The sequence below is a fragment of the Boleophthalmus pectinirostris genome, unplaced genomic scaffold, assembly GCF_026225935.1.
Source record: "Boleophthalmus pectinirostris isolate CB_2022bp ecotype Guang Dong unplaced genomic scaffold, ASM2622593v1 HiC_scaffold_11, whole genome shotgun sequence".
In the NCBI taxonomy this organism is placed as follows: domain Eukaryota; kingdom Metazoa; phylum Chordata; class Actinopteri; order Gobiiformes; family Gobiidae; genus Boleophthalmus; species Boleophthalmus pectinirostris.
The window spans coordinates 10,722,754-10,745,444 of NW_026570994.1; the positions used below are offsets into that span (position 1 = coordinate 10,722,754).

Below are 22,691 nucleotides of genomic sequence, written 5' to 3' on the forward strand. Positions count from 1 at the left end.
CTTACGTTGACTTAGACACACTTTATTGAGCTATAAAGGAAATTATTTTGACACTGTAGCTCACACATCAGAATATATTATAATAAAAAAGACCAATAATATAAATGGTAATAATAACTTCAGATAAGTAGCAAAAATCGCAAGAGATTGATGTCAAATATGGTATAATGATATAAATGTATATGTATTAAAATAAAATATAGAAATATGGTAATACAAATATATCTCAGCTATATACAACAGGTCAGTAGTGAGAAAGAGTGCATAGATGAAATAGTGATTAACATGACATAGGGTTATCTGTTACATAAGGGTGAGTTTTTGTACAGTTGTATGGAGTATGTTATGAATGTAGTTCAGTATCTCTCATATTTCTTCTATAGTCCAAACTTCAGATAAAATAACCAAGACAAGATAATCACCAGTAAATGAAATTGATGTCTGTGCACAGGTGGCTGAAGTTTGAGGAGGATGTTGAAGATGGCGGTGAGCGCTGGAGTAAACCCTACGTAGCCACTCTCTCTCTACACAGCCTGTTTGAACTCCGCAGCTGCATCATGAATGGCATCGTAATGCTGGACATGAGGGCCAACTCACTCGAGGAGATTGCAGGTTAAAATCTTAATGCGATATTTATTTGAATTTGCATGGTTCTGGAAAACATACTTAAAGCTGCACTGTTTAACTTTGTGGTTGGGGGCCTATCACGTGCTTGTTTCTATGGATATGTCATTGCGCTGCCTGGAATGCTCAACAGAATGACATCTGCATGGAGATAAACATTTGACGGACCCTCCACCAAAAAAGTTACACAATGCACCTTTAAACTAATATTCAGACCTAAAATTATTATATTATAAAATTATGATATGATTATTATCTTTCTATTCTTTTCTTCACAGACATGGTTCTAGATCAACATGATTCGGCCGGTGCAGTGGGGGAAGATGCCAGAAGAAGAATCCGAGCTGCCCTTCTTAAACAGCACCACCACCAAAACCATAAGAAACTGGCCAATCGCATCCCTATAGTGCGCTCCTTTGCAGATATCGGCAAAAAGCAGTCTGAACCACACTCAATGGACAAGAATGGTACACACCTACATACACCTGCTGTTGTACATGACATCTTTTGTTATTGACTAAATAAGCGTGTTTTCAATCAAACATCAGTGAATGCTGTTTAAGGTTTTTATTATTAATCATATTTTCTCCTACTTGTGTTTTGCTGTGTTTTTCTCTGACTCACCAGTTAATCTTGTTTTTTACACCATGAAAATTCTAAAAAACATTACCTGATATCAACACTTCACCCACAAAGGACTAGAAATGTTCTGCATGGCCACACAGTATGCTGTCCATCTTATTTATGCATCCCCTTTTTATAACTGATGTCCTTCTGACGACATAGCTTCATATAGCCTGGGATTAAATATCTTATGTTTCCTTCAGGCAGTAGTATGAGGTTATAGTCTTATTACACAAGATGAAGAAATATGCACAGGCAACCAACGCACCAGCTAAATCCCAATCGTTATCCCTCAAAATGTTCTATTCTATAAACCGTACGGTAAGAAATTATACTTAAAGGGCCCATATTACTCTATTTTTTAATCTATGTTATAATGTTGTTTCCTCATCACAAACATACCTGGAGTTATGTTTTCTTTCATTCACACATGTTTAACACCCAAACCCTGCATATTTAGGCTGAGTTCCACCTGTTCCACCTGCTGATGGCATGTGGTAATACAGGATGTGCTCCACTGTGCATTTAAACTCCCTACACCTCCTAAAAGAATCATTTGGATTATCATTTTGAGCTTTGGAGGTGTAGACAGGCTAATAAGAAAGGATTACTAAAACATGTGTGAATGAAACAAAACACAACTCCAGGTATGTTTTTGAGGAGATAAAAGCATTATAACATAGCTTAAAGCTAACAAGAGTCAATTTTATGTAAGATAGGATCTAGGATATTAGCTTTTTTTTGTAGTTTTATGAGTAATATTGCTTTCCCCAATACACACAGGATTAGCATTTCATAATATGTAGTGTTATGTGGTGCAATGTAATTTATCTATTTATAAACCATGTGTTAGTCATAGATATTATTTATGAATATTCGTTCATTAACCTTTAACATTAAAAAAAAAAATTTGAACTAGTTATATAAGTTGAAATCAAACCTTCTGTTATGTGTAAATTTCACACTGCCAACCTACTGACTATTTTGCCACTAAGCAGGACTGTTTAAAACTAAAAGATTTAGTCTTATGTCCTATTCTCCATGAAATCATAACTATAACTCATCCTTACTCACGGGAGACCACCATCCTCGTGTGGGAACCAACAGTGGTGACCTTTGACCCTGTGTGAATCAGACACTGTTAACTCTCCCTTTTTGCCCTACAGGCCAAACTGTCTCCCCCCAAAGCCAGCCTGCCAGCACAGAGGGCAAGCAGGACGTGAGCAGAGAAAACAGCGCTGTGGACTTCAGCAAGGTGAGACTCCAGACCCACTACGGTGCCATGTTTATCCACGAACACTGATACTTGGGTACATAAGCGCATCTGTGTGTTTAACCAAGATGTACTTACAGTTAAAGCGGTCATCAAGAACTATTTACATGGGAAAGTATCTTAATCTTTGTTTGTTGTTTCTATCATGTCTTCTCATGTTGCAGATTGACCTCCACTTCATGAAGAAAATCCCACCAGGAGCAGAGGCGTCCAATGTGTTGGTAGGAGAGCTGGAGTTCCTGGATCGCCCCGTGGTAGCTTTTGTCCGTTTGGCTCCCGCTGTTCTGCTCAATGGTCTGGCCGAGGTTCCTATCACCACCAGGTTTGACTCATAACTGGCTTTTTCAATTAGTTTGAATTAGGGTTGTCAAAAGTATTGGAAGTCATATACTAACTGATACTGAAACTATTATTGAATCTAGGAACTAATTTGAACAAGTAGCAATACTGAAAAAGTCACATTCACAGGGCAGAAATGAACCTGTCCTGAACTGCTTTAAAATGATCTTGAGCTGTATCAGAACAAGTATAAGAGTAAAAAGACTAGTATACGTCCATGGCCCACTATGGAACCTACCTGGACAACTAAGGGATTACACAAGTGTAAGGCCACTCGGTAATATAAAAGAAAGTAATACCATTTTATGTTGAAATTCACATTTTATTATCTACATAAAGAATTGTTATTATCATTGTGGTATCTGAATTTGTATTGAGTATCGAGTCTATTCCTTAGTTTTGAAATTAAGTTTGACATTTTTACATTGTGTTTTGAATGAGCTGTGGCAAGGATGTGCCAACTGTTTTTATTTATTTGACAGGTTTCTCTTCATCCTGCTTGGTCCTCTTGGGAAAGGGCCCCAATATCATGAAATTGGCAGGTCAATTGCTACACTTATGACTGATGAGGTGAGATATAAATTAGGGCGTTTATTTAGATTTTTGTGTATGAGTCACCTAAAGGTGCATTATGTAACTTTTCTGATGGAGAATCTGTCACTTTGTATGCTTGTCTCCATATAGATGTAATTGCTATTCCTGGAATGTTTCATTAAATGTATCTGTTGCCATGGAAACAAGCAGGTGACGCCATCATATTTGTAGGTCAAATCTGTGGAGAGGTGACCCAGAATGCATGTTTTTCTGTGGTATTTTTGAGCAATAAAAGCAACTACTAGGCCTGTCATGATAACAAATTTTGAAGCACAATTTATTGCTACAAAGATATACTTGAATAAACAATAATATTGAAACTACTTTTTGCCACTGATACAATAAAAATAATGCAAGAGAATCCCAGTGAACCATTTAAAATGGTAATAATTAACCACAGAAGTTAGTTATTCAATCCTCTGCAGTTTAAAATATCCCAAATCTCTCACTTTTATAAAGAAAATGTACAAACCATAAATATTGAGCCAACAGGATTTTTTATTCTTAATTAAATTATTATTTTTATCATTAGGAAACATACAATTTACTTCGATTCAAGACAGTTAAGTACTCTATCTATTCCTATGCATTTCTTGTCTATAGATTTTCCATGATGTCGCATATAAAGCCAAAGACAGAAGTGACTTGATCGCAGGGATTGATGAATTCCTCGACCAAGTGACGGTGTTACCTCCTGGAGAATGGGACCCGTCTATCAGAATAGAGCCTCCAAAAAATGTCCCCTCTCAGGTAAAATACATGATAACAATATATTTTGATTACTATGTAAATATATAATCTGATTCCTCCTATAATTTTCAATGCGATTTAGTCTTGACTTAGACTTACTTAAACTTAGACAAACTTTACTGATCCACAAGAGAAATTATTTGGACACAGTAATTCACACATCACAATATAAAGCTATATAAACACAGCTTGTTGCAATTACAAAGTCGTGAACTATTTTGTTTTGGGAGGACAACCTTTTTCTCTCAGAAGGAGGTTGTTTAGGGTCTCAGTACATCTGTGTATTTGACTGGAACTTGTTGTAGAGAGTGTTGAGGATCAATTCTATACTACTACTACTACTACTATACTACTACAATACTATATTACTTTGAACATCTACGACCACTATGCAGGAAAAGCGGAAGATTCCCCCCGTTCCCAATGGTGTTACTGATCTGGGAGAATCTGAAGAACATGGAGGTCATGGAGGACCAGAGCTACAGCGCACTGGAAAGTAAGTGTTATTTGTAGCTAGGCTCTGAGCACGACCTAAAAATAGTGCCTTTTATCAATCTCCACAGCAGCTTTCCTTTAGTGTGGAGGATTATTTATAATTTAAGCACACAAAAGCACGCGACATTGCACACCCACTGTATATTATACTGTATATATATTATTTAGTGACATATACCATTTCACATTAATGCAAACTGCTCTGATTATTACTCCACTGTCATTTATGGTCCATTGTTAATATACAAAGTTGATGAGTTTTAGATGAGGTCACCACATTCTACAGTATGCTTGTAATCAGGGTGTAATTGGACCTCCTCTGATTTGTCTGTTCCTCAGCCTCTGCTTTTCCTATCCCTCCCTCTGCTTTTTTCTTGAGGGGATAAAACAAAGTGACCAGTTACAGGCAGACATCGAGTCATTACTTCATTCAAATCTGCAACCTGAAACCTCAGCAAAGTTTCTTCAACCTCAGTGTTTCAAGATTGCACTGACGACAATGTAGCCCTAGCAGTGGAAGTATCTCTAATTAATTTCATGCATAATAGATGAGTTAAATGCTATGGAGATAAGCACATGGTGGACTCTCTACTTAAGCCTGAGGACCAAGAAAAAATTGTGTGAGGGCTGCATTTAGCCCACGGGCCATAGTTTGGACAAGCCTGCTCTACTATAAAAGTAGCATAATGTACCTTTAATATGGAGTTTGGATGTAGTACAGTGTTATCATTAGGGATGTAGTGATATCCGCATCTCATGGTACAATATTTACTGCAATATTTTGTACAGGCTAACAGAATTGTGAATATGTTGACTAGACTTTGATTCTGGCATAATCCAACTAATTAAAATTTCAAAGTCCTAAATAACAGTTATTTTTCATGTAGTGTTCACTGAAAAGGAGCAAAGGATGATGGTCTATGCAGGTTTTTTTATTGCTGCACCAAACCAGTGAATTTAAGCTGAGATTTCCACAATATTACTGTAATACTTTTTACTATACAATATCACTATAGTTTGGTTATTGTTACATTGTGGATTTATTATAAAAATACACTTAATCAATCATGTAATAGGCCTCTTGTCCCATCATCATATTTCACAATCTGAAAACATGAATAGTGGATTAGATGTCATTTTAACTTGTTTGTCATCTCATTCACGTAACATGCGTACTATCACGGTTGTGTCTGATAACAAGCAGTGAGGGATGTGATAAAGAGAGCTCCGGTATGCGTCAGTACAACCTCTTTTCCCCCCGAGATGATTGGCCACAAGCCCGGCCTTAGCTATCAATGCGGCTGGAAGAAACCCCACAACATCCCACCCACCGTTGCCACAGTAACCACCTCCAGCCTGTTCTTTGCTGCACCAGTAGAGCGTGTCCAAAGATAGACGCATGAGTCGACAGATTGACTCACCACTTGTTAAAAACACACATGGCACTCAGTCGTTTTTTTTTTTTTTTTTTCAATATTTAGTCTTGACACTTCCAGTCTACTCAATACAGCCCATTCAGGATTCCAGTAGTACAATCAGACAATGTCAAATTCTCAGCTGGAGGGCAGAGGTCAATATTGACTATATAGGTCACTCAGAAAGACAGAAATGGACATATAGTAAATCCACAAATATTGAATCTGATCTATGTTAGAAATAGTCTACAGACTTGCTATATTAATCAAATTATTTAAAAGGCCCATTTTACACTATTTTCTGTTCTATGTTATGTTGTTTCCTCATCAAAAACATACCTGGATTTGTGTTTTGCTTCATTCAAACATGTTTAACACATAAACCCTGCATCTTTAGGCTGAGTTCTTCTCTCAAACAGAAGACACTCTGTTCCACCTTGTGATGTCAAGTGGTAATACAGGAAGTATCTGTGTCCACTGTGTTTTTGTACTCCATACACCTTTACTAGAATTGATTAATTTCAGCCCTGAAATTGACAATTTCTACTGAACTAAAGATAAAGGGTAACTGTTACCTTGAAAACTACTGCTGACATGTCATTATAAAGTGGAACAGAGCATTTTGAATTTTGGAGATGTAGACAGACTAGCAACTAACAACTCCAGGTATATTTCTGAGGAGGTAACAACAGTATAACATTGCTTAAAGCTCACAAGAGTCATATTGTGTAATGTAAGAACTTTAATGTGAATAGGCCCAGTAATTACCGAGTTACTAACCACAAACCAAGATAGAATTCTGCCCTCCCTGTCTCATTTTAAACCATAAGCTCATTAGAATATTATTATGACACAACATTAAGGCAACCTCTTATTACATTGTATTAGACACATTGTAGTTTCAAGAGAATATTAGTCTAATAATTATATCTATTGTTAACAGGTTTTTCGGCGGGCTCATTTTGGACGTCAAGCGAAAGGCTCCGTTCTACCTTTCAGATTACACAGATGCCATCAACCTGCAGTGTCTGGCCTCCTTCCTCTTCCTGTACTGCGCCTGCATGTCTCCTGTCATCACGTTTGGGGGTCTGTTGGGAGAGGCTACAGAGGGACGAGTGGTAAAGACAAATAATAATAATAATAATAGTAGTAATAATAATAATACAACATTTTATTCATATAGAGCTTTTCAGGACACTCAAAGATGCTTTACAGAACAAATATTAAAACAGTAAAAAGAGCAATACACAAATCATACCGGAAAGATAAAAACAGTGAATCATACAGTGAAACAGTGAAATATGTGAAAAAAAAATAAAGCTTCTGAATTATTGACCAAAACATTCTGATTACAGTTATTTGGACAGTTATTTAGAACCATTACAGGCTAACCTCCTAGAATTATTTTTATTTTTTTATTTGACCTTTATGTAACCAGAATAGTCCTGCTGAGAATAAGGATCTCTTTTTCAGGGGAGTCCTGGCCTCAATTATAATTTACCCAGGGGTCATAGAATACAAAAAATAGAACATGAAAATTGGGACTGTTGTCATAGAAACTGACAATTATATTTGTCAATGGGAAAAAGTTCTCAAAATGTTGCCTATAACAGGAAGCTGACACCCATGAATAACTAATGTTTTGTAATTCAAGTGAGGCACAATGAGCGTATAAAAGATTGGAAACTAAATTTATTTATTGCTTTTTAGTTACACATTTTTTTGGTAATTGATTGGGATGATAATTGCCATTACTCCGTGAATTGCCACAGCCTTACAACTAGCTTACTCAATAGCTGAGTAATTGCATATGATTTAACAATATATGGAAGAGGTCCCCTAACTGACTATGTGGATGGCATGATAATGCAATGACAAAAGTAATTTGATTGAATCTTAAGTTAAATCGTTATGTACTTGATTGTGTAGCTAACAATGTTACACAGACATTACAGAATAATTTCCTGTATTTTCAGAGTGCTATAGAGTCCCTGTTTGGAGCATCCATGACTGGGATTGCCTACTCCTTATTTGGTGGACAGCCCCTCACTATTCTGGGGAGTACAGGGCCTGTCCTTGTGTTTGAAAAGATCCTCTTCAAGTTTTGCAAGTAAGTGTACAACATACAGTATATCAAGACAGCTATGGAGGTGGAGATGTGTATATCTTCTTTGTGTAGTAAGGGTAATGTTTTCAGTCCCAATATTTATGTCTGTTCTCTTAATACTGATACGCAGATCATATTTTCGCAGTCCATCAGAAATGTGATAAAACATCTTTTTAAACATCTTGGTTGAGGTTCAAGTACGCACAATATGAATGGACTGTAAAATGAAGTGCAACAATATTTACTCATAGGATTACACTTGGAAGATTACATTGAATTTCTGTTCGCACCTCTTATGCTATCCACTTACTATAGATATAATTTTGTCCTCCTATTTTGCATTTTACATGTTATAAATATTAATTAACACAAATGTGTTTTTTTTTTCTTCCTCAAAGGGAGTATGGATTGTCCTACCTGTCCCTTAGAGCTTGCATTGGCTTGTGGACAGCCTTCTTCTGCCTGTTGTTAGTGGCGACAGATGCCAGTTCTCTGGTCTGTTACATCACACGCTTCACTGAAGAAGCCTTCGCTGCTCTGATCTGCATCATCTTTATCTATGAGGCCCTGGAGAAGCTGGTTCACCTGGGAGTACACTATCCCATCAATAAGAACAACAACCTGCAGAAGCTCACCATGTACTCGTAAGTGTCAAAGTATGTGACTAGGTCTAGGTCTGCACTCCAAAAACAAAATATATGTGAGTTAGATCTGTTTGAATTCCAATCTGTGAGTGACCGTCCACAATCACTCACTCACATACCTCAATCATACTAGATAAGATGGGTGAAGTGTCTTGCTTATGGACAGGACAATAAATTCAGTCCAAGAGGAAATCGATCATCTGACCTTTGGGTTGGTGGATTAATGAACCACTGCCTTGCTTTGTCAGAGATTTACTTTTTAGTTAGAATGTTGCTTCTGGTAAACATACAGTGTCACAATGTTTTCATATAGAAATTATCTAAAAGGAATTGTATTTTTCTGTTAATGGTAAAGTTCTTTCTTAAAAGGTGTGAGTGTGTGGAGCCCAGCCATCCAAGTAATGACACTAAACTGCTGTGGGAACAAAGAAACATCACTCCCTCAGAGGTCAACTGGACAAATCTGGAGGTTGCGGTAAGGAAAAATAATTATATTCCTGAATACTGGAGTTTGGTAAACTAAAGGCAATGAAATCTTATTCTGTTTGTAGATTTATATATTTTTAGATTTTTTAAATTGGGTTTCCTAAAAGTCTACTGTCACATTTCCTCACTAAATTTTAACTAAGCTGAAGGTTTATGCTCATTTATTTTTGCTCAACATTTCTAATCCAAATTTGCTGCATTACTTTCTCCAAGACACAAAAAATGTAGTAGGGTTGTTTTATGCGCATTTTGCTGAGTCATCATGCTCCATAAGAAGAGGAGGGGGGCTGAGAACTGAGCAGAATCAGCATCAGAGGATACAGTGTGGAAACTTCATTCTGTCACTGTCAATATCAGCATCTAAAAATCGCCTAGAAATATGATATTCTAAAATAGGGCCATGTCATTTTCTCTGTAGACACAAGAAGTTTGAAAATGGTTTTCTTCCTGTGGTTGTCTTTGCTGTTGTCAGGAGTGTGAGAAGTTGCATGGGGAGTTTGTGGGAGCTGCCTGCGGAGCACATGGTCCATATATCCCTGATGTCCTCTTCTGGTGCGTCATCCTCTTCTTTTCAACGGTCTCAATGTCCGCCTTCCTCAAAGAGTTCAAATTCAGTCGCTATTTCCCCACCAAGGTACAAACCTATTTTTATTCGAATGTTCTTCATTTCATCTGCTTCACAGCTCATTGACCTCTCATTTCAACAAGAGATAAAATTGTTTTGACTGCAGTGGTTTGTCTGTTAGGTATTTGCTGCCATCTGCTGGTTGTAGACAGAATGCAAAAAGCCAGACTGCGTGTCTCCTCTGTCTCTTTCAATCTCTGTAATAACTATAAACATGAAGCAGACTCTGCAGACATCGGTATGCAGTGCACTGGCTCCCCCCTGTGGATATAGTTAAACATGGTTGTAGTTGAGCTGACACAACTACAACTTTCAAACCCTAAAATTTTACGAGTTTGTGGACCTTTACACATTGAAAATCAAATAAAAAACTAAATCATTTCAGAATATGGTTAGAATCCAAAAATAGCCAATATGAGCTTAGAAGTTCAACCATGTATATAAAAAAGAATGTTTAACTCTGGGCAGATACATGAATTATGATTATGAAATTTGCGCTGTATTACTTTGCTGTACTGTTATGGGATTGTTTGTTTCCTTTTGGCATCTTTATGAATATGAATGCTGCTATGACAGAGGAATAAAGGGTAGACCTTAAGCTTCAGCCTACACCTTTTTGGTCTTCCTGTATGTTAAATAGTACTGTTACTGTAATCTTATGGAATATATATACTCACTGAAATAAACTAATCAATCGAATGTTTTGATTTTCTTCTAGGTTCGGTCCATCATCAGTGACTTTGCAGTCTTCATCACGATCCTCACCATGGTTTTTGTAGATTATAGCTTAGGAATTCCATCACCAAAGCTTCAAGTTCCCAGCAAGTTCAAAGTAAGTCAGTTTAACTACACAGAACTGAAAGCATCAAAACTGCCCAGCGTCGTAGGTTAATTATCCCCCTTTTTTTTTATAATCCAGCCCACCCGTGATGACCGTGGCTGGCTCATTAACCCAGTGGGTCCAAACCCCTGGTGGACCACCATCATCACCTTCATCCCTGCTCTGCTCTGCACTATTCTCATCTTTATGGACCAGCAGATTACAGCAGTTATCATCAACAGGAAGGAGCACAAACTCAAGGTATTGTATGACGCTGTGTGTGTAATATGATGATTCACTAATTTGGCACTTTGCAATTTGTTTTATTTATTTAATAACCAGTTAAATAATCAGTTAAATAATATTGTTTTCAATTATTTTCAATTCGAGCAGCTTCAAGAAATGCAAGATTCAGTGCTACTTTCAGTTCCTGACACATCATGTTTTAATTACAAAATATATTCTTGTGAAACGCTTTCATTAATACATTCCTATGTTGAGTAAGAGACTACAAGTATTGCCCTTATCCCATTTGGCAAACTGTAACCCAGGTTAAGCCATTTTCTGATCTATGTTATAATATTGTTTCCTCATAACAAACACACCTGGAACTGTATCTTGTTTGATTCACAAATTTAACAGAAAATGTGGCTCACTTCTTCTCTCAAACAGAAAACACTCTGTTCCACCTTGTAATTTCATGTGGTAATAAGGGAAGTGCTTCACTGTGTTTTCAAACTCCATAAACCTTCACTGGAATCATTTGGATAATTGCAGCTCTGGAATTGCCAATCTCTACTGAACTAAAGGTAAAAGATATCAGTTAACTTGAAAACTACCTCTTCATGACATCACAGGGTTGAACTGAGTATTTTGAGCTTTGGAGATCCATGTGTAAAAAAATAAAATAAAAAAATAAATAAATAAAAAATCCGGGTTTGTGGTAGCAACAACTCACAAGAGTCCATTTGAGGTAATATAGGACCTTTAAATCTTACACCCAGTTTGTGCTGTGTCTTGCAGAAAGGCTGTGGCTACCATCTGGACCTGTTTGTGGTGGGGGTAATGCTGGGGGTGTGCTCTGTGATGGGACTGCCCTGGTTTGTAGCTGCCACGGTGCTGTCCATCTCCCATGTGAACAGTCTGAAGCTGGAGTCCGAGTGCTCTGCCCCTGGGGAACAGCCCAAGTTTCTTGGAATCAGAGAACAGCGGTTCACCGGCCTCATGATCTTCACTCTCATGGGCTGCTCCGTGTTCATGACCTCTGTCCTCAAGGTCAGACACAACAGACTAGCCCTGACATGATAACAAATTTTGAACTATGATTTATTGTTAAAAATATATAGACGATCATTTTGAAACTAATTTATGCCACTGATACAATAACTAATAACAAAGCAGGATTACCTCCTTAAACATGGGAAAAAATTGCAATGTGGTTTAAAAAAACATAGAAGTTATTTATTCAACCCTCTACAGCTCAGATCTAATATTAGGACAGAAAAAAGTAAATAAATCCCCACTAGTACAAAGGAAATGTACACACAATAAATACTGACCCCTAAAAAGTATTGCTCCATCTGACATATATTGAACAATAAATGGATATAGTATTTATCGAAACAGGCCTACTACAGACACTGCCCACAGATCTGACTGTTGCTGTTACTTACATTAGGATGTAATTTGCCTCTATATATTGAGGACATAAACATGAGTTGATTTGAGCTACCAAACATACACTTCCAAATTATTGTTTATTATAGTTTGTTGTTCAGAAAGTGTAAAAAATTATGTCATACTTATTTAAAAAGTGAATTAACTCAAAGTTCTTTTTCTATTGTATCTCTTCAGTTCATTCCTATGCCTGTTTTATATGGTGTATTTTTGTACATGGGGGCATCTTCACTCCGAGGCATCCAGGTAACTCTCATTCTCTCATTCACTTTTTAAATATGATCAAATATCTCATTTAAACTGAGCTAACCCTGTATCGTGTGTGTGTACAGTTCTTTGATCGTCTGAGGTTGTTTGGGATGCCAGCGAAGCACCAGCCGGACTTCATCTACCTTCGCCATGTCCCATTACGAAAAGTCCACCTCTTCACCATCATCCAACTGAGCTGCTTAGTCCTGCTGTGGGTGATCAAAACCTCCAGAGCAGCTATAGTGTTCCCTATGATGGTAATACATACACTTGTGTTATAGCTGGAGAAATGGGGTCTGACTCGCTTCCCTTTTGTCTAAGGTCTTGGCGCTGGTGTTTATAAGGAAGTTGCTGGATTTTATTTTCTCCAAAAGAGAGCTGAGCTGGTTAGATGACCTAATGCCAGAGTGGAAGAAGAAGAAACTGGAGGATGCTGCACAAGAGGTAAATGTTTAATTCACTACTTGAGATACTTTCACTGAAGTAAATAGGCTGGAGTTTGCGGGATTGGACAGCACAATTTCTAAACTGTCCATAGTTTAAAGTTGAGCTGGAGGACAGGTCAGAAAGTTGAAGTTTGACTGGATTTATCATTAAAATCTCTGTACCGTAGTTACTTGGACAATGCATGTGAAACAAAAATTGACATAAAGTCTTCTTAGTCTTCTAGTGGAATTTAAATTGTCCATTGAAAAGACGCCACTAGAAATATTACACAGTGCACCTTTAAGCCTCAAGATTAATATGGCAAATTTGTGCTTTCTAATCTTATATTAATAATATAACAAATTAATTATATATAACAAATATTGTTTAGGTTCAGCATGTGTTAATAAGGACCCACTGAGTAATTTGACCCATGCCCTCCATATGAAAAATGTGTTAATAACATTTTAGACAATGAAATGTAACCTTGACTTATGTTTAATTTTAGGAGGAGCACAGTATTATTGCAGAAGAGGGGATTGTCCAGGTGCCACTTGAATGTCACTACAAGTAATTTTTTTTAAATTTATTTTCGATAATAATTTAAATCCAACTGTCTGAAGGCATTTGAACGTGACATGGCTTGTTCTCATAGGAGCGATCCTTCCACTGTGAATATCACTGATGAAATGTCCAAAGGATCTTTCGGAAACGTGTGGAAGAACGTGAATCCAGAGACAGCCAAAAAAGAGAAAGAGCCAGGGTCAAAAAGGTCAGCTCCTACACCTCATGACTGGGAGACTTCCATGGCAATGTATTTGATTTGATTTAAGGAGAGCAAAGATCAAACAAGCACAGATATATGTTTGTTGTCAAAATGCTATGGAGTATTTGCCTTTTATCTTATATTTCCTGGAAAGTGAAAGCAGTTATGGGGTTGAGTTGATCTTAAAGCGTTTTTGCCCTCCCTGACTTCCAACAGTGTAGACTAACATATCCTGCCTGGTTCTCTCATTCCACTCCTCCCTCAGCTCCCCCTCTTAACCTTTCAGCAGCTCTCATCCCAAAGGTGAGTTTTTCCCGTTCCCCTCTGCACGAACTGGTTGCTGTACTAATATTAGCTGAGGAACTGTTGCATGGCGTAGCCTTGAAATAGGGTATTTTGTAGCTTGATTTGATTTTTCTAGTGCATGTTTGTAAGCAATGGCAAAGTATGCATGCTAAATGTTAGAGGTGAAATAGTTATTAGAATGATTAAATTAATGTTTGTCTGACTGGGATGTAACAATAACTGTAATAAAAATTCAGATTTAGAAGATGTGGACTGAATATTAGTGTTTAATAGTAGCTACTATCCAGCTCCATACACAATTAGAGATACGGGGCCGATATTTGGACTTTTGTGCAAAGCAGTTATCAGCCTTGAATCTCCAGCACAGGCTAATATTTTGTTTTGATCAATCTGCTGGCTAAAAGTACACACAGTATTATTTTAACACCGTAATTCAAAGAGATAACTGCACAAAATGTTAGTACACAGCTCTCTTTGGTGATGTGAGTGAGTTTATATAGTAATTTTGAAATACATAATTTGAGGAAAATAATAAAAAGCTGCCCTACTTATTGGCCCAACACACAGTATCGGCATTGGCCATGAATAAAAAAAAACAAAACATATCATCCCGTAATACTGCAGTATTTATCATACTGTGATGTAAATTCTGGCAATACTGTACCACGAGATTCAGCTATTGTTATATCCCTGTGCTTGTGCAAATATCTAAGGACTGCATGCTAATTTACTATAGAGTGTAGTGTACTTATATTGTGTCTAAAAGTTAATTTATGTCTTGTCCCGGACCAGTTCCAGTGGCGGTGGGAAGCGCCACAAGCGGCGGAGACATAACAAGAGCTTGGACAGGGAGACGAGTTTGTGAGGAAGAGGAGGATGAAGAAGAGAAGGAAGAGGAGGAGGGTTTGCTGGTGGTGCCACTGTGCTGTCTGCCACATAAAAAAAAATACCGTGCCACTCAATCACCTTCGTACTGTGCTACACTGTGTATTGTCATGTATGTGTGTGCCGCTTCTGTGTAAAGTCTTATATATTACATGACCAAAAGGAGCATTATAAGTGTTTCTTTTAACTATATCAATGTTTAGTCAAACCAGCAGCAAAGAGAAGGCCAAATAGAGCTGCTGAATCAATGGGCCAATAATTTCAAAATATCAAATTTTACACTTTATTTGTATTTGTATGTTTTTTATATTTATATTATAACTCCTGCCACAGAGACCCCACGAATGAGTGGACATCGCACGCAGTATTTGACCTTTTTGCACCTCACACTAAAAACTTTTGCCAATGCGTAACAATTTCACTGATATCCTATATAGTCAAAACTTTTGGACGTATATTTATATATTCTGTATATTTCAATGTTTTTGTGATAGTGAGCGCTCATATCATTCCAGTATTTTCCACTCCTCCTTAAATTCCTTGTGATATTTTTGGAGGATCATTGGATGTTAGCACTTCACAGCATGGCAGCATAGTTTGGGTACTCTGAGTATCTCCAGCTACTTTTAAGTCTTGTAGGGTGACTGTCAAAAGCTCAGTGTTTTCTGCCTGCGTATACTCTTTTGTCATCTATGGACTTAAAATCTCCTTTTCCACATGATCCCTAGTCGGTTAGCATTGGAAGCGAATTGCTAAACACCTGCACAACGTGAAACAGCCATGGCTGTCTTTGCAGGAACTTCTTCTATAGATGCAATAATACTTGTTTCTGGGAAGGGTGTGACATGTAAAAAAACAATGAAGACTTAACAATGTACAATATATAGTCTATTTTATTCATGTAAAATGTTACTAATATCTTACTAACTGTCACTGTCAAGGCAGGTTTTGTTATAGATGTTATCTTTTCCATTGTCTAATTGATAGCTTAGTTGATTAGATTGGGTCAAAATACCTATATCCATTTTTGGACCACTTCTGTGTGGAATTTTGCCTTAAAATAATTAGTGCAAGCTGTAGACTTCTGTTGAATACTTTAACTCACCTGTATAGAAATCAGTTCAGACCTGTTGTTTAATTGTGGTTTGTTTATTGAGAGAGTGAGTGGCTGAGAGCTTAAATAAAGACTGAAGACTGATAATGTCCTCTTCATTATTGTGTACCAGATAACAAAACAATTCAGCTTTTATAGTCCAGAAGCGAGCCCCCTCCACCAAGAGTATTTCTGATGCCTTTTTTTGTCACTATTATTTTTCATGAGTCACACCTCGGGCTAGTACGAGTTCAGGGTCTTTTGTTTCAACTTGGCCACAAAAGTCCTTTTGTGGGATCCACTCTTGGCAAAATTATAATTATGAACTTATTAATTGCATGTTTAAAGTGCTGCTATAGTCACATTTAGTGTCACATAGTCCCGAAATGTGGAAGAAAGAATGCTGGCATGATGAGGAATGCAACAATACAAAATATTATTAATATATTTTAAAATTATGTTGAAAATGAGCTTTTTCAGGAACAAATCCTCTACACAAACTAATTGACTGTGACACATTAGCATGGAAGAACAGTTCAACTTCATATATGTGTTCATATTTCAGGATAAAAATTCAACTTAACTTTCATGGATTTTATTCACACTTATTCAAAGTTATTTTCTTCTAGGTCTGATTTTGACTGCACTCCCCTTTTAATCCTTGATAACTCAAACATTTTAAAAGATACAAGACTAAAATTTCACTTTGATACGATTTCATATATAAACATGAGCTGTGCCAAGCATGAATAAAATCCATGAAAGTTAAGTGGAATTTTTATCCTGAAATCTGCCAATTTCCCATGGAAAGGCCCCACATGCATTCTATGGCCAAATGACTGAGAATTCTATCTGCTGGTTTTGGGTGTGGAACATTATTTACAACAGGTGAACGACTGGAGACACAGAGTTCACCTTCAGCTTGATTTGAAGCAGAAAAATTTGGGAGGCTTTCTACTTATATCTGCAACTGTAATTCCATGCAGACGTGTCACAATCAATTTGTTCGTGGACTTGTTCTAGAGAATGTGATGTTCTCATATGTTTAATAATTGTAAACAGAAACACATAAACCCCTGTAAGGTAATATTGTTCCTCATCATGTCAGTATCTTTTGTTCCACATTTCTAGACTATGTGACACTGGATGTGACTATAGCAGCACTTTTAACAAATTCATCTAATTTTGCCCAAGGTGACTCCCACAAAAGGGCTTTTGTGACTCAGTTGAAACAGAAGACCCTGAACTCGTAATGTCTGGAGGTGTACATTTATGAAAAATAATAGTAGGGAACAGGTAGGAAAATAATCTGGTTCCAGGACTATTAGCTCTTAGTTTGGTTTGATGTTCACATAAAATCTCATAAAAATATCAAACTTACGACTTTCAAGTTTCTTTGGTGAACCCTGTAGATTTTGGACCATACTTCCACTGGAGGGCGTGGGTGAGCAGTTTGTATCTTGAGAACTTTTGGAGGAGCTTCTGCCAGTGTCCTTGATGGGAATCATTAGATTATCATACCAAATGGCTGATACCATTACTGTAACAAAACCCTGTTGAGTCAATGGGAACTGATGGATCTAATGGGGTTATTATAGCCTCAGTATTTATTCTAGCCTCACTATTTTGGAGCACTTTGAAAGAACAAACTAAAAAGTCTAACCCTAACCCTAATAAACACCAAAAGAAGAAATGAAATCAGGCAGTGTAACCTTTAGATAATCAGAACATCAATACTTGTGTTTGTTTGTAGAATCTTCTAATTTAAAATAGAAAAAAGTATGAAGGGTGACAAATTATTCATACACAAGAACTGAATGAAAAACGTGTTTAATGCAGAGCAAATAATTAGTAAACCATGTGTTTCCTGAGTACGATTTGTGTTTTAGTTCCTATTTCATGCATAGAAAATAATTTAAAAATTGTAGAAAAAAACATTCAATTTGAACTTACACACTATGGAAGAGTTCCTGTGTTTTTTGCATTTTAAAATAGCATTGTTTGGCTTTAATTCATAGTGTATGGCTTGTTTTCCAGTAAGGGTTCCTCCAGCTCGCTCATTGGTCCTCTTGGCTCTTCTTGCTGAAACAGGGAAAATGCCACAGCGTTATTGAGCTAGTTAGATTAATAGAGTTTGAACTATCTTTGGGCTTTACCTCTCGCCTGAAGGCTTGGATGTCATGACCCAGTACAGGTACTCCTTGGCTGCCATGGAGTCCAGTACCTTGTTTACGTCGCTGGTGAAACTGCCGTCCACGTGCCTCCTGCTGAGCTCGCTACTGCCCCCTTCAGATCTATGTGTACACAGCCACAAAGTCAACATCATGGGCCCCTGACTCAGCCCACGATGCTCCAAACTGCATTCTGCTTTAATTTTTCGATTTGTCACATTTCTATTTAAGTTTAAAGGTGCACTGTGTAACTTTTGTGTCGGAGGATTTGCCACTTGCTTGTCGCCATGGAGATGATATTGCTTTGCCTTGGTTGTTTTCTATTGTGACATTAAACTTAAATCTTACTGCTGCTCATAAGTTTAATGCAAAATGTGTATTGGGTAACACCTCCACAGATCTGACCTGGTACCTTTACTTACCTGTTACCATGGAATTAGATATGCTTAACGACATACTGGAGAACATACCTAACAAAGCAATAACATCTCCATGAAGACAAGCTGGTGACGGACCCTCCACCACAAAAGTTTCACAGTGCACCTTTAAGATTTATTTCAAATGATTAGAAAGGCAATCAGAGAAAAAGTTTTGTTGATTTATTTCAGCACAAGCACAATATAAAGGTAAAAGCAGAAAAGTGGCAGGAAAAAAAAGCACAAAAAGGAGCAGGAGTTTTCCCCATAGAATCACAGTCTGTTTTTGCCGGTCATTGGTGGAGCTTTAAATGTAGAGGGAGAGAGGGAGACCGCCTACTCTCTTCGGATCTGTCCCGACTTGAGTCTGGCTACGAAGTCCTTTATGGCCTGATCCTTGAGGTAGGAGCTGACGTCACTGGTGAAGGTCCCATCTGCGTGCCTCTTCTCTGCAAGACTAAAATCACAGTATTGTCCATTATCAGCTACTAAACTAAAAACTCATGACACATGTATTTAGAATGGCTTTTAATGTTTAACTTTTTATCTATATGATTCGGTGTTTTTATCTTTCTCTTACCAATGTACTTTGGATGGTAAAGAATTAAGTATTATAATTTGTTAATGAGAGATGTTGCCTACATTTTATTTACATTAATAGGGAATTTTTCCATATTTATTTATTTTGAGCTAAATGGAGTCACATTATAACAGTTTCTCTGCTAGACAATAATGAGAGATTAACAATATAATTTTGAGCTCAGATTTTATTGTATTAAGTATCTTTTCTATGCACTAGTGGGGAACATTTTCTTATTTTTATAACTGTTAAGATATGGCGAGCCAAATAATTACCACATCTCTACAAGACTATGACAGTAATATTTTGCATTATGAAGTACTCCAGTGTACTTAGATTGTAATGAAGTAAGTTTATAAATAGAATTACTAAATGGTTCAATATAAGCAAGATTAACAATATTATTTTATACTCAGATTTCAGGGTGCATACATTTTATTTGCACTAATGGGGAACTTTTTTTTGGTAACAACTTTTGAGCTATATAGAAGCCCAAGAAATGTGCATGTATGACTCATTATTGATATTCCCTACTAATTATTTTCATTACACTATTCATCTATCACAGCTCATGTAATTAAAAATGTGTTTAATTTAGAAAAATGTACCAACATTATCACATTTTACTGAGTTATTTCTAGCAGATAGTTTATAGTTTATAATATTTTCTACAGTAATATATAGGACTTCTGTTATTGACAGGCCTAGATTACAAATATACCGTGGTGGAAGGTAACGAAGTAGATATAGTAAAGTACTGTACTAAGTAGAATTTTTAGGTATCTGTACTTTATTTAAGTACATTTTACAGTGGGTACTCTTAACTTTTACTTCTACCCCACTGCATTTTTGAACCGGACAATATTTGATCAAAATATGTGTGAAATACTTCTGATTTTACATTTTTAAACGGGTACATACTTTTACCTATTTTGTCATACTGATACTTCTGGCCTCTGTATCTGTACTTTTACTTAAGTCGATTTTTTCATGTGATACTTTAACTTTTACTTGAGTAATTTTTCGCCACTGTATCTGTACTTTTAGTAACAAAACTGAGTACTTCATCCACCACTGGATGAGATGATACAGGATGAGATGGAGGTACTTACCTGCTGCGCTTGTTGTTCATTAGCCATCTCACAAAGTCCTGGGCCTTTCTATCCTCCAGGTATTTGCTGTAGTCATTGGAAAATGTCCCCTCTGAATGTCTCTTCAAGTTGGACACCTCTCTGGGCTCCTCCTCCAAAGTCTCCTCTGCTTCAAAACTGCAGAAACACAACAAATGATATCAGTAATCACAACATATGATTATAAATAAAAGTAAAACAAAATGGCGTGGGGTCCACTACCATTTTGTCTCCATGGAAATCTTATTGGTCTTCTCTGAAATGTTCCACAGTATGTCATTAAACTAAACATCTGTCTTATATTTATTCAGTTAGGGGCGTTCTTATTGCTTAAAACCTCTCCACGTCTCACCACAAACCACCTCTAACCACATTCTTGGCAAAGCAATAACTTCTTATGGAGACAAGCAGGTGACGGACCCTCTAACAGAAAAGTTATGCATTGCACCTTTAATATAAGTTAAATAACCCTGAACATTTTGACAGGGCTGAACATGACTGACTTTTGATGTTTGTTTAGTGGTTTTTGTGCAGTTTTGTGTTGAGTGTGGAAAGATGGTTGGAGTGTGGGAGGGTTTTGTTTTTTTGTCTATGTTTGTTTTTGTTGTATAATTTCACAATTTAAAAGAAAAAAAAGTTAAATAACCCTAATGCCTTATATATGCATTTCTGTATGGTTAAATGTAACAAGTATAATATGATTAATGTGTTTTAGATAGATACTTTATAGACACTGAAGGAAAATCAAAATCTAACCTCTTATCAGTCCAATTGATTTTATATTTGTTTTACGTCAGGTCCAATTCTTTATCATGGAATTGCTTGTTTAACTTGCTATTCTGCATTTCAAATAAATATGATTACATTATCAACATGGAAATTCAGTATCATAAAGTAACTATGCCAAAAGATAAAGTGTTTAAAATAAAACACAATTATTAGGTTAAAAGCTAAGTCAATAGATAGGTGTAGTTGATAGTGACAACTGAATAGTGGAAGTAGATTCTCAGTCTAAGCTGGTTGGTTTTATTAAAGTTAAAAACAATTACATTAAAAAAGCAAAAATAAGAATAATAAAAAACAGTGTCCTACAGCTCTTTGGAATAGAGAGTAATTTGATATCTCTTTATCTTTTTTACAAAATGTTCCTTTTTTTCTCCATAACAACTTTAGACAATATTGAATTTGTACCTCATGGCGTTGTCAGGTTCTTGTAGAGCGGCTTGCCAGCTTCTCTGGACTAAACACAGGGCGAGGAGGATACCACTGAGGAGATAGCTGCTTTTCATTGTGACCTGCACCAAAAACATGAACAAAGTAAAAACCAAAGTTACCTCTATTTAAAACCCCACTTGTAAAACTTACCTGTTGATGGCAAACCTTAGTGGATCCTCTGCTTGACGCTGCTGTCCGTTTCTAGCCATTCGTGGTTAATGCAGTCTTTTAAATAGTGTGAAGGGAGGGGGGGGTCCCACCTGTTACCTCTCAGGGCATTAGATATAGGCCAGTGCACACGAGCCTAAAGTGAGAATGGTGATCAGGCGTTACCGAAGTGTTAAAGACATCAAACAGCAGCTCATCCTGGTAAATACAAGGCTACGGAAGATGCTCCAATGGCTACTGTCATATTGGCACTGAGTCATATGTGGACACTGCCTGTTCAGCTCTAAAATGTGAGAAAATCGCCCCGTTATCGCTGTTTTACAAGCCCCAATAAAGACAGATCAATTAACTTCACTCACATCTGCATTTACACCGGACAACACTGAGCAATAATCTTATACTGACGTTAACTGGTCCAAGCTGTTCCTGCCATAGGCCCATAGCTGCTGGTTTAGAAGAAGAATGAAGGATAAAAGCTTCTATCACAACATTTAAAGTTTATTTAAGTTTCTATATTACTCAAAATTGACTCCTGCGAGTATTAAGTCATGTTCTGATGTTACTATCTCATCAAAAACATACCCCGAGTTGTGTTTTGTTTCTTTCATTCATGTTTGAGTAATCCTGCATGATTAGTCTGTCTTTAAGTCCAAAGCTCAAAATGTTCTGTTCTGTCTTGTGATGTCATGACGTGGTAGTTTTCAAGTTAACAGCTACCTTTTACCTTTTGTTTAGTAAAGCTTGGCAATTCCAGGGCTAAAATTATTACATTTACTGTATTACCTCATGACGCACAAGGTGGAACAGAGTGTT

At 36.9% G+C, this 22,691-nt stretch overlaps 2 protein-coding genes across 2 annotated transcripts in view; one reads left to right on the forward strand and one right to left on the reverse strand.

Annotated features, from left to right (window-relative positions):
• LOC110153209 (sodium-driven chloride bicarbonate exchanger-like) overlaps positions 1-15,940 on the forward strand; it is a 32,850-nt gene extending 16,910 nt beyond the window's left edge. The window contains exons 7-27 of the mRNA XM_055164882.1: positions 452-612; positions 903-1,091; positions 2,415-2,503; positions 2,686-2,843; positions 3,343-3,430; positions 4,058-4,204; positions 4,600-4,700; positions 7,058-7,232; positions 8,091-8,224; positions 8,620-8,865; positions 9,235-9,340; positions 9,824-9,985; positions 10,695-10,808; positions 10,896-11,057; positions 11,820-12,071; positions 12,651-12,719; positions 12,806-12,979; positions 13,044-13,166; positions 13,657-13,718; positions 13,804-13,920; positions 15,013-15,940. Coding sequence (XP_055020857.1) covers positions 452-612; positions 903-1,091; positions 2,415-2,503; positions 2,686-2,843; positions 3,343-3,430; positions 4,058-4,204; positions 4,600-4,700; positions 7,058-7,232; positions 8,091-8,224; positions 8,620-8,865; positions 9,235-9,340; positions 9,824-9,985; positions 10,695-10,808; positions 10,896-11,057; positions 11,820-12,071; positions 12,651-12,719; positions 12,806-12,979; positions 13,044-13,166; positions 13,657-13,718; positions 13,804-13,920; positions 15,013-15,085 — 2,902 coding nt within the window. The 3' untranslated portion in view covers positions 15,086-15,940. The remainder of the gene's footprint in view (positions 1-451; positions 613-902; positions 1,092-2,414; positions 2,504-2,685; positions 2,844-3,342; positions 3,431-4,057; positions 4,205-4,599; positions 4,701-7,057; positions 7,233-8,090; positions 8,225-8,619; positions 8,866-9,234; positions 9,341-9,823; positions 9,986-10,694; positions 10,809-10,895; positions 11,058-11,819; positions 12,072-12,650; positions 12,720-12,805; positions 12,980-13,043; positions 13,167-13,656; positions 13,719-13,803; positions 13,921-15,012) is intronic.
• A 2,315-nt stretch (positions 15,941-18,255) lies between these two features.
• Positions 18,256-21,994, reverse strand: LOC110153305 (glucagon-1-like). The gene is made up of 6 exons (XM_020917189.2): positions 21,861-21,994; positions 21,687-21,790; positions 20,478-20,633; positions 19,126-19,242; positions 18,355-18,492; positions 18,256-18,280 (listed from the first exon to the last, which is right to left on the reverse strand). The coding sequence occupies exons 2-6, from the start codon at positions 21,782-21,784 to the stop codon at positions 18,256-18,258; spliced, it is 534 nt and encodes a 177-aa protein (XP_020772848.1). The 5' UTR covers positions 21,785-21,790; positions 21,861-21,994.
• Positions 21,995-22,691: the final 697 nt, after the last annotated feature.